The sequence below is a fragment of the Lolium perenne genome, chromosome 2 (genome assembly GCF_019359855.2).
Source record: "Lolium perenne isolate Kyuss_39 chromosome 2, Kyuss_2.0, whole genome shotgun sequence".
Lineage (NCBI taxonomy): Eukaryota > Viridiplantae > Streptophyta > Magnoliopsida > Poales > Poaceae > Lolium > Lolium perenne.
In genome coordinates this window covers 49,971,987-49,984,276 of record NC_067245.2, presented here as the reverse complement: position 1 = coordinate 49,984,276, position 12,290 = coordinate 49,971,987, and the positions used below count along the sequence as shown (strand labels likewise).

Sequence of the window (12,290 nt, the reverse complement as noted above, 5' to 3'; positions counted from 1 at the left end):
TCAAGAGGAGCTACTACTTCCGCTGCCCGCTGGAACGGGGAGGTGGACGTCGTCTTCATCAACAACCGAACGTGTGACCGAGTACGGAGGTGCTGCCCGTTCGTGGCGCCGGAACCGATCGTGATCAAGATCTTCTACGCGCTTTTGCAAGCGGCAAGTGATCGTCTACCGCAGCAACAAGAGCCTCCTCTTGTAGGCTTTGGAATCTCTTCAAGGGTGAGACTCGATACCCCCTCGTTGCTACCGTCTTCTAGATTGCATCTTGGCTTGGATTGCGTGTTCGCCGTAGGAAAATTTTTGTTTTCTATGCAACGTTATCCTACAGATTATACATCACAAAACCTGAAACCACCACTCAACGCCTACAAACCCAACAATGGGTGAAGCAACATGTTGTCGGTCAAGGCCTTTGCCCTAAAAACATAAAAAAAAAACGCCCCACCAAACTAAACACCGTGGGCATCCCTGAGTCACCATATGGTGAAAAGAGGAGCTCACAACTGGTTTAGCAGACTCTTGGCGAGAACATTTTCCCTCGCTTCAGAAGCTGTCACCTCTATCGAGCCATTGGCCCATCTTCTAGGCAGAGATCCGCATACCCCTTGCAAGTCCTGCTGTCGAAACCACCATGGAAGATCTGTCGTGCGTAGCACCTACCGAACAGGCATGACTCAGCGTAGCACCTGTCAGCCAGGCATGACTTGACATCTCCTCCTCCAACCTCTGACCACCGACGCTGCTCCTCAAACGATGCTCTCAAGAGAGAAAACGACACCACCATGCATCTATCGTCCGGTCTGGAAGGCCAACTCCTAGGGTTTCCCCAGAGTAGCACTAGTAGATCGACAGTCGTTGCACAACGATGCCTTCATCGAGGTAACAACACAGAACACCTCCATCGCTCGCCAATCGGCTCAGTTTTCACCGGCAACATTGTCTTCCTGACTCGCAGCCGAAGCTAGATGAAGAATCTCGCGATTCGACAACCTAGCCTCAAACCGATCACCTCCGGCGGAGGAGATGGGCACCACAACCATGACGCGGGAGAATTTTCATCGAAGTGTTTTATTTGCTTATTTTCCGTAGAAGTTTTGCCACAGAGTTATGGTGCTTTTTTCTCCGATATCGTCATTGTTTCTTAGTTTCTTCTTCAAGAGAGAAAAAAAAAAGGCTTCCACCTCGGGACCTCTTTGGTTCGTCAAGCTTTAGCCCATTGAGATTCCAAAACTTCAGAAATCACCAGCCAAATGTCAACATAATTTTCCGATTTTCTTTAAAATCATGCACTTAACGTGTTTAATTTCTTTCATATCGAAGTGGCACAATCGTCACGAGAAAATGCGAGCTTGCCTTGCACATAGTATTCGTGTAGTCTTATTCGCACTCCTACGCATGTGGACAATCTCGGAGTCAACCATCGAAGCACCGAGGTAGCTGCTTCTGGAGAAAAGCGAATCGGAAGCCCGGAAAAGCTAGAGCTGGAGTCCGGCCAAAGCGAACCCAGCTCTTGGAACATCACATGGTCTCCCGATTCGCCTCAACGTCTAGTTCAAAATTCAACAGTAAGATCCGCACATGGACCAAAGCGTACACCCTGGCTCGCCGACGGTTGGATCTAAGGGCATCTCCAACGGGCGTGACGCATTTTAGCATTCGCGCGCGTCCGTTTGCGTCGGCCCTTTTGGTTAAAATTGACCGCACGTCCGTTTGCGTTGGGGGTGGCTCCAGCGGCACGACGCATTTTTTAGGACGAATCTTTTTTTAGCACGAAACATAATTTACATACTTAAAACATAAAAAAAACCTAAACGCCTATTGCTGCTCATCGTCGTTGTGCTGCTGCTCATCGTCGTTGTGCTGCTGCTCCTCGTCGCTGTCGAGCACGATGAGCTCCGGTATGAGCCACGGCGAGTAGCCATCCGGGGGAGCGTACGCCGGGCGCGCCGCCGGTGCTCGAGGTTGAGGAGGCTGCGGCTGTGGCGGCGGTGGAGGCGCCCAGACATAAGGCTGTGGCGGCGGTGGAGGAGGCGCCCAGGGATAAGGCTGTGGTGGCGGTGGCGGCGGTGGAGGAGGCGCCGCCGACTCCAGGAGCGCCTGTCGAAGTACTTCATCCGCCGACAGGCCCGGCGGCATGACGGCGGTGGCGTAGCGGGGCAGCGGCGGCCGGTGGACTTTTAAGGGCGGCCGCGTGCGGGATACGATGCCATTGAGGCGCCGCAGAAGCCCAGCCGCCGCCCGCCAGTGCGCGTGTAGAACAGGCAGCCGCGCCATTGATGGCGAAGGCTGCGGCGCAGACGCGGAAGCGCTGACCGCCTGAATCGATGCCCTTGATGCAGACTCGCTGCCAGGCGGGCCGGTGGGGAAGCGAGCGGACACTTTGCGCGTCCGCCGAACGTCCGCCGAGACACAAACCTGGCGCATATTTGGGTCAAGTTTGCGTCTCCGCGGATGGCCCGGTCACTTTGCGTCGCGCCGCTGGAGAGGGTGTCAGACGCATTTTCGGTCAAAACGGACGCGAACGATCGCTCAGCGTCCGTTTGCGTCGCGCCGCTGGAGATGCTATAACGAGAAGGCTTGTCGACAGTTGTTGCAGTGCCGCGCCGACCGCCGTGGAAAGCCACCAACGACGGAAGGTGATGTGTTTCTATTATTACAAAGAAAGTAATGGAGAAGCAATTACATGGTCCTCTGCCAAATATTAGGCATCGGTTGACTCGCGTTCATTTCAAGATATCAATTTAGTAACTGTCTCTCAAGAGTGACTGCGATCCATACCGTAAACTGGCAAAAAAATGTGAACCCGGTGATTGAAGAGAGCGGCGTTTAGGTAGTGTGCATGTTTCCGTTGATTTGCTGCTTAGCGATTCGCGCTGCACAGATGTCGACAGATTTCATCAAGTTTCATCGCATTGAAATGCAACAAAACCGACAGAAACTGTGCACTCTAGCACGGTAGATCTCGGTAATGAAATGATAAGAGTAGATAATTTAGTTCTGAATGGGGCATGATTTGCACTTCACAATCTTTTTCGCGGAAACACAGAAAAGTTACATTTTGATCATTTGATGCATTGATGAAAGAGAGATTTTACATATTTACAAACGTAACCCTAGACGAGCCCATACACCACCATACAACTCAACCCACTAGATTTAATCTATGGCGGGGATCAAGGCATTTAAGCCAATCATGCATGCCAAAGTCCAATATCAAGCCTTGGATCAAACCATGTCAAGGAGACTACTGGAGTTGGGGCTCTTATTGACAAACATAGCTCATATTGACAAAGATGACCGTGTTCCGGTGCTTCCAGATCCACCATGAAGCCAGCATCACAATCTTGCAGCATTGCACGTCCAGAGCATCAGTTACAATATTCCCATGGACATTCCCTTGTTGCCCTAGTAGCTAATCAGTGGGTAGCTGTCTTGAAACGAACCATGCACGTCTTTATTCGGTGGAGAAGACTTGCAGTTCGCACATTCCCTTGGCTGGCAAAACTGAAAGAGATGGTTCGAGTCATCCTGTCATGTGGGAAACCAAAGCAACTGTGGTAGTAGTTGCCTGGTTGGCAAGTATCTATTCCCAAACCGCCCAAAGCCACAAGACTGCAAGTGCGATGGCTTCTGGAACCAAATTCTATACCCGCTGACCTGAAGCAGAAGAAGTCCAAATTCTGTACCGTCTGTACACAAGTTGCATCTTTTAACTTTACACAAACTGAGAGAAGTTGCCATATGTACGTATCTAGTAGCATTTACACGCACAGCCGCCACAGGATACATGTGCCGGTGTCACCGGTACGAGTCCAAGTAAGCGCACCGCCGCCGCCTGCTGAACTCGAGGAGGCTGCCGTAGGTCCGGTCTGCGACCCCAATGAATAGTGCGTCCGTGTCTGGGCTGAACGCCACACCCGCAATCTCCCCGAAAAGGTCGATCTCCTGCTCAGTGGCGTAACACGCCCGTGTGTCGTACACATGGACAAAGTCCGCTGCCTCTGCCATCGCTAGGAACTGCCCGTCTGATGAGAACCTGAGGCCCCTGACCGCGCCGATCCGCCCCTTTAGCACGGCGAAGGAAGCCGAGAGGTTGCGCATGTCCCACAGGCGGCACGTCGTGTCCTGGTTACCCGTCGCCAGGACGTGACAGCCGGGGTGCCAAGCCGATGAGAATGAGTAGTCCAAGTGCCCTTTGAGGGTTGCTATTTCCTGGAAATGTAACAATAGAGTTAGAAGGTTACACAAGGAGTGGAATGGAAATTTGAAGGTGTGATCCGATGATCTGCTAACGTACTTGGCCAGATTGAGCATCGGCTATCACGCAGTCAGAGCTGTCGCCAAGAACTGCAAGAAGCTTGCCATCAGGACTCACCGATGTGTTCTGTTAAAGGCCATGACATCTTATGTTTCACATCGGAGTAATATGGACTTAAAGCTTAACTTAGTACTTGAATTTACTCACATTGACCGACCATGGAAAAGGAAAGCGACCGAGCAGGCTGCATCTCTCAGCATCAAAAGTTTTGACGGCCGAGTCGTTGTTGGCAGCCGTCACTCGAGTAGCGCCACTAATTTTGAGAACAGGAAATCAAACAGTTAACCATGTAATGTATTGCTCACAAAACAAAAAATCGAAGTATTAACAAAATTGTGAAGTCCAAGTATTAACAAAATTGTGAAGTCCTTACTTAGGAGACTCGTACACATCTACAACATTGGTGATGGAATTTCTATCGTCCGCGACATTCGTGCAGAATGCCACCCCAGGCTTGCCAACATACTGCTGATAAACAGATCCATAAGCTAAAAGATGCACAAAATTGCTGAAAAATTGGCGCATCTTGAAAACTATACCTTGAAAATCAGTTCGCCATGGAAACCACCAGCTACCATGAGATTGTTCTTTAGGGCCATTGTGCTGATCTGCACCCTGGGGAGTGTCCGAGCTCCACGGCCCTCCTGTAAAGCAGGGAGTATAAATTGGAATTTGGATACACAACGAATAAAAACGGTATATTTAAGAGATGCAAACCTGATTTGCAACAACTTGGCCTGCCACGTTGAGCACTTCTTTTCTTCTTCTTCGAAGAGAAGACCAGTGCACCACTGAATTGTTCTGTGTCGTGTAAACATCATGCTTGGACGTGGCCCACACAAGATTCCTTAGCTGAAGATATCCTGAAACGGTCAGCACCTTCGAAGTAGAATATATGATCAATGCTTTGCAAGTGCTGCTTGATCCCAAAAAAGAAGTACAAAGTTGAGACTAGCCAACCGAGTACTGACAATTAGACCTTTGACAACATTCTACTGATAAATGAAAGATGATGAGACCCAAGTTCTATATGGTCCTAAAAAATTACTGGAATTTCCCGCAAAAAAAAAAAGATAACATTACTGGAATTATCTGCTCAATGACTGCATTAAGAAAGAGAACAAAAAGAGCATCGCAATATAGCAAATTAAAGGACATTTCCGCCACCATAAAACAATGTGAATAACCAGATGCATGCAGTTGAGAACCTGCCCACAAACGATTCACAATATGAGGAGAGATTCAGAAACTACTCAAATCTATGGACCATAAATATTCATGCACAAAATTTTGTTAGCCATTCGCTAATGTTCAAGCTGCCAAAAAGGGAGTGGGAACATCTAACCGATCCTTGCTAGAGCAACCTATCGTAGCATATCCCAAAGATGTCATATAACAGTGCCAGCCAATGAGGATGTTCATCACCTGCTTACAAACCCTGTTGAAACAGTTGTATTGCAGTTCTGTCTTAATATAGAAGACTCTTAATTTCAGAAATGAAAACTACAACTTCAGTTGCTCACGACTCACAACGACCTGCAGTCAGTGTTATGCTTCTATAATTGCAGTCTGTACTAATGAAATAAACATGTGTGAGGATTAGAAGCTTCACCTAAAAGCGGTCAAAGCTTCAAGAATCTCACAATATCTACAAAACAGAGTAAGACATATAATGCAAAAGGAGAAAAGGGGAGGGGCAGTTCAACAGGCTTATGCTAGATGAGGTAACATGATGTGAATACTGGAAGTTCTTCTACACGTGAGGACGCAATGGATTATTAAACAGTAACTGAGAGTAGCTATATTAACAGATTATGATAATTTTTCTGTTGTTGTTGCAAAAGCAAAACATTCCACTCAGTTTGAGTGCATGCTGCTTCATTTAAGAATGTACAGAATTCAATTAACTGTAGTGAGTAGCAACCACAAACTTTGTGAAACTTAACTTCGTTGAACATGATGTTGAGCACCTTTGGTGTTCAAATTCATATGTAAAGTACCAATAACAACAACTGGAAGAGACAATTACCTGAAAATGCACAACTGTTGACTTCACAAGTCTTGTGTTGAAGCAGAAATCATAAAACTTGTCATTTCTCTCCACTTGTTTGCACTCCTACAGCCAAAGGTTGCCAGAATTTTTAACCGTACAAGAAATAAACATATACACCTATTTGTTATGGTGTTACTGAAAGACTGATTTAGTACACAAACATGTGAGTTGTTTTGGAAACTAAATTGAAATTATTGGCAGTGCCACCTCAGTAGTTGAACTGGAAATAGATACCAGAACAAAGACCATTTTTAGCCAACAAACAACTCTAACAAGTTGTGCTAAGATGTGGGGGCGAAAAAATTGCTTAAAAAGACTTTTGTTATTGATACTTAGTACTAGTTAGTAAGTAGACTACATCGAATGTGTGAAATACAAGCAAACGTGGAAAAGAAGAAAAAATCAGAGTATTTACGAATGAACTCTCTCACATTTATTGGAACACTAGCAAACATAAACATGCATTGTATGCACGTCATGTCTGGCTGGTGCCCAAATTTACCCTACCAAAATTTTGACAGCGTATGATATTTTGATTCTTACCGTCAATTTGCAAAAGAATTGTTATTTATGAGAATCTTTCCACCCTTCTCACATACCCTTCACAGTAATTTTGACCGACGAACGGTCAAGGAATCTATTGCAGATTTTCGGCTAGCCAATAGATGGCAAAATTTGGTTGGGCAGGCTATGGCATCACCCAAACAAATGCCACCTGATTTAGAATTCTACTCTGAATTTTTTTTTCTTCTATATTTTGTGAACGTGAGAAATTTTAGCAATATTAACAAATTATTTGACACCAACAACATCCATAGTAACACCACATTAGAAAACAAATAAAGTCAGCAACCTTAGCTCGTGAGTAAGGAATGCTGATGTTCTGAAAACACAGGTTGTAAATGGTAAATATTACGGTGTTATTACAGACTTACATATAACTTAATTCTTTAGCCATCAGAGTAAGTGGATGCCAAGACGATTTTTGTCAAACCATAACACATACTTTTAAAATAGGGGCAAATAAAAATTATATTAGCATCACAACTGACATGCAGAGTCCCTTTCCACCCATAGTCGGTAGTAGAACATGCCAATCATGCAGAAGCAGTAAAGTGCAGAACACTGAATCTCACCATATCCAACCCCTCGTGTGACCTTGAGAGATTCTCGTAATTCTTGTACTGCTTCAACCTCATCTCGCGATACTGATCTCTAGTGTATTTTAACCTCTCCCATGGTATTCCTTGCATGTCTTTACCATTTCTATGCTCCGCGGCTGAAGTATCATTCCTGTGCTTATTCTACAGAAAAAAAAAGTTGAGGTCATATTGACTTGAAATAGAGAAAAAAATACAACCAAAAGAATGTATGGTAGTCAACCAACACATAAAGTAACATGTCTGAAAAGGCTACTGTAGTATATGAAAGCATACTAACAGTATGGCTTAGGAACCACAAATATGTAGGTTCATATTCCTGCATCATTGTTTCGAAGGTGATGCAGTCGTTGGCTTGTTGCCATCAAACATGTCACTGGTCCATATGCATGCACCTCAATTAGTGATGTGCCATTTTCGTGTGCTCTACATAATAAACTGGCCTTGCCAACTAACTTTGCCTTTTGACGCTAACCATTTCCACTTGGAAGGCAATCCGTCAGTTTCATTGTCTTGTTGGTATCCTACCTTACGAACTGTTGCTACGTGCAGTCACGACTGTCTACCAGACATTCCGTCAGTGAATTGGTGATACTCCTAATTAGTACTAATTGACTTTGTTGAGAGCTGATGGTGCTTTGCACCTAAAATCACTTGACAATCCATATGATTCCGTGCTTACACAACAGAAGGCACGCTGTGCCTTGATTATCCACAACGTATTGACCATACATACCGGGTTTGAGGGATCGCCGCCGCTGCTGCCGGAGACGCCAAACCCGTCGAAGTCAACGTAGTCGTCTTCCAGGTCTTCCAAGTCGTCGTTCAGGTACCCCGCCATCGCCCTGAGAGAAGAAGGAAACCGCGGAAATCGCGTGAATTCACGAAATGAACCGAGCAAAAATTGAGGAAAAATCCAGCCAGATGAAGGCTGCCGCAGCGCAGCGCGGCGGCCGGCGAAGTGCTCCCAAAACAAAAGCCCCCGCACGAAGCAGGTAGCCAGCCAGCCATGCCCCGATACTGAACCCGGATGATCGAAGCAAAGGAGGAGGAGAGGATCACACGCAGCAACACCAAGCAAATCCCCCAAAAACATCATCAGCGGAAAGGAAAACACGCACGTCGGAGGCTACTGTTGCGAGCGGCGGCGCGGCAGCGACGAGTCGAGCGGCCGTGCTGCGGAGTGATGACCAGCACCGCGGCCCGAACGGCGCGCGAGATCCCTGGAGCCCTCCCGCCGACAGGATGGATTCGGAGAGGATTCGAGGCGCGAGATGAAAATATCCCCAGAGGCTCTCGCTGGTGAGGTCTCCTTCCGGTGAGGTCTCTCGAACCCAAGTGAATAAATATTCCGAGGCGAAAAGAAATGAGAAAAGCGGTGCGTGGTCAGAGGGAAAGGAAAGACTAGTCGGCGACTTGCCATGCTCACGTCACGTCCAGGCCACGCGTCGCAAGCCGGCCGGGCCCTCTCTTGCGTTGCGGGTAGGGGCGGGGTCCATTTCTTACTCAACAAATCAACAATATAGAGGTTTGGTGGTTAGAGCAAATACAATAATTTCTAGTCAGCTGATTATAAAAATTAAAATAATATATTTATGTTTAGTTGGAGAAGAGAGAGGAGTGAGAAAAGGAGTGACCTCTCATGCAAGAGCCAGCTCTAGCACGTGCTCATAGGCACTTTGTGAGAGTGAAATGTGGACATGGCACATGACTTATAACCAGCAGTTGACAATACTATTAAACTTGCTTTTAGACTAGTTATAGTGAGAAATAATAAAGAGTAGTGGTTAATACTAGTAACATCAAAGTAATATCATAGATGTCTTCATTAATTACCTTGTAGACTCTTTGTATTTTGAGAAATGTGATGTTACAGTAACTAGCTATGTTAATCTATTCTCATCTCTCCTCATTAATTCACTGCCATATAAGCAAATTTGGTGAGTTGGACACTTAGTTACTACTGAAGTTACTCCCACTATGAGTAGTCTTAGGAGGGTGGTTGTACCCACAGCCAGCCAGAGTTCAAATCCCAGGTTTAACATCTACGTGTCTTATAAAGACGGAATATTCATTCAGTGGGAGGCGACGTTCCCGTCGACAACGAGACGTATGTGGTGACTTCGTCAATTTCAAGATCCAATCCGCCAACTAAGTCTTCCGGAGGTGCTCATAGGGGTAGGGTGTGCTCGTGTGCGTTTATAGTGGTAAGTGTATGCATGTGTATGTGAGCGTTTGCGTTTGTACTATATTTCTAAAAAAACATAATGTCAATATAGCCTGTAAAAACATAATGTCAATATACCATTAGAAAAACATAATGTCAATATAAATTGTTTCCCGAATACAATCCAGACGCACACTGTTGTGGGTGTACTTTATGGGTATATCAGCGGCATGGTCTAGATCTGGCAAGCCCGGGTGGCCCACAGACGGTGATGTGGCATGTGGCCCATCGGGCGGCCCAGTTATTGTAGATCATGATGGATGAAGTCCAGCCCAGGAGCAAGGAGCCGGATCTCAACCGACCTACGAAGGAGGCCGGATCCGTGAAGGCCCATGAAGTGTTAGGATCCACTACGACCTTGAAGGAAGGCGGATCTTTAACATACACGTCAAGATATTGTACCGTAGTTACGCAACTTGTATTCCGACTAGGACTCTCCGTGTAAACCCTAGATCCGTGCGCCTTTATAAGCCGGATCCAGGGAGCCCTAGAGGCACAACCACAACTCATTGTTACAACGCGAAAGCGCCCAGATAATTCCAGACAAGCAGCAGTAGGCCCTGTCTTCGAGCAGGTGTTCCAAAGCTGGGTAAATCGCGTACCACCGTCCCGAGGACTCTCCGCCCTATGGTCTCTTCTTCTTCTCCCCCTCGTGAGGATCCCTCCTCCGAGGTACCGTCGAATAGGCAACGACAGTTGGCGCCCACCGTGGGGCCAGCGGCGTCTGGAGGACGGAACTGGGAGGGTTGCTGGCGTGCGACAGGGATTGCAACGGCGCCAGAAAGTAGCTTCCTTGTGACGGTAAAGCACTCGTCCGTTGGAAACCCCAAGAGGAAGGTGTGATGCGTACATCAGCAAGTTTTCCCTCAGTAAGAAACCAAGGTTTATCGAACCAGTAGGAGATGAAGGCCACGTGAAGGTTGTTGGTGAAAGAGTGTAGTGCGGCGCAACACCAGGGATTCCGGCGCCAACGTGAAACCTGCACAACACAATCAAGATACTTTGCCCCAACTTAACAGTGAGGTTGTCAATCTCACCGGCTTGCTGTAAACAAAGGATTAAACGTGTGGTGTGGAGAATAATGTTTGCTTGCAAAGAACAACAGAGAACAATAATTGCAGTAGGTTGTATTTCAGATGTAAAAGAATGGACCGGGGTCCACAGTTCACTAGTGGTGTCTCTCCAATAAGATAAATAACATGTTGGGTGAACAAATTACAGTTGGGCAATTGACAAATAGAGAGGGCATAATAATGCACATACATATCATGATGACTACTATGAGATTTACTTAGGGCATTACGACAAAGAATATAGACCGCTGTCCAGCATGCATCTATGCCTAAAAAGTCCACCTTCGGGTTAGCATCCGCACCCCTTCCAGTATTGAGTTGCAAACAACAGATAATTGCATTAAGTATTGTGCGTAATGTATACAATACAAATATCCTTAGACAAAGCATTGATGTTTTATCCCTAGTGGCAACAGCACATCCACAACCTTAGAACTTTCTGTCACTATCCCAGATTCAATGGAGGCATGAACCCACTATCTAGCATAAATACCCCCTCTTGGAGTTACAAGTATCAACTTGGCCAGAGCCTCTACTAGCAACGAAGAGCATGCAAGATCATAAACAACACATATATGATAGATCAATAATCAACTTGACATAGTATTCCATATTCATCGGATCCCAACAAACACAACATGTAGCATTACAAATAGATGATCTTGATCATGATAGGCAGCTCACAAGATCTAAACATGATAGCACAAGAGGAGAATACAACCATCTAGCTACTGCTATGGACCCATAGTCCAAGGATTAACTACTCACACATCAGTCCGGAGGCGGGCATGGTGATGTAGAGCCCTCCGGTGATGATTCCCCTCTCCGGCAGGGTGCCGGAGGCGATCTTCAGAATCCCCCGAGATGGGATTGACGGCGACGGCGTCTCAGTAACTTTTCTCGTATCGTGGCTCTCGGTACTAGGGTTTTCGCGACGGAGGGAATATATAGGCGAAGGGGCAGAGTCGGGGGACGCACGAGGGGCCCACCCCATATGGCGGCGCGGCCAGGGGTGGGGCCGCGCCCCCCTATGGTGTGGCCGCCTCGTGGCTCCTCTTCGTCTCCTCTTCGGTGTTCTGGAAGGCTCCGTGGAAAATAAGACCGTGGGTTTTTGTTTCGTCCAATTCCGAGAATATTTCCTGTGTAGGATTTTTGAAACCAAAAACAGCAGAAAACAGGAACTGGCGCTTCGCCATCTTGTTAATAGGTTAGTGCCGGAAAATGCATAGAAATGATATAAAGTGTATATAAAACATGTGAGTATTGTCATAAAACTAGCATGGAACATAAGAAATTATAGATACGTTTGAGACGTATCAAGCATCACCAAGCTTAGTTCCTACTCGCCCTCGAGTAGGTAAACGATAAAAAGGATAATTTCTGAAGTGATATGCTACCATCATAATCTTGATCAATACTATTGTAAAGTGATACGTCTCCAACGTATCCATAATTTCTGATG

At 46.4% G+C, this 12,290-nt stretch overlaps 1 protein-coding gene across 1 annotated transcript; it reads right to left on the bottom strand.

The window, feature by feature from the left end:
- Positions 1-3,625: 3,625 nt before the first annotated feature.
- On the bottom strand, positions 3,626-8,901 carry LOC127332088 (uncharacterized WD repeat-containing protein C2A9.03). The gene is made up of 10 exons (XM_051358344.2): positions 8,650-8,901; positions 8,265-8,373; positions 7,505-7,672; positions 6,345-6,431; positions 5,033-5,167; positions 4,855-4,959; positions 4,689-4,780; positions 4,463-4,568; positions 4,295-4,381; positions 3,626-4,209 (listed from the first exon to the last, which is right to left on the bottom strand). Exons 2-10 carry the CDS (start codon positions 8,367-8,369, stop codon positions 3,796-3,798), a joined length of 1,299 nt encoding a protein of 432 aa, XP_051214304.1. The 5' UTR covers positions 8,370-8,373; positions 8,650-8,901; the 3' UTR covers positions 3,626-3,795.
- Between the last annotated feature and the right edge of the window lie 3,389 nt (positions 8,902-12,290).

Bases quoted from the DNA above. Each gene is read 5' to 3' on its own strand.
- LOC127332088 (XM_051358344.2), bottom strand. From the start codon at position 8,369: ATGGCGGGGTACCTGAACGACGACTTGGAAGACCTGGAAGACGACTAC. The intron at 6,432-7,504 runs GTGAGATTCAGT...CTTTGGCTGTAG, and splicing joins CACACGAGGGGTTGGATATG to GAGTGCAAACAAGTGGAGAG. The intron at 5,168-6,344 runs GTAATTGTCTCT...GGATATCTTCAG, and splicing joins CAACAGTTGTGCATTTTCAG to CTAAGGAATCTTGTGTGGGC.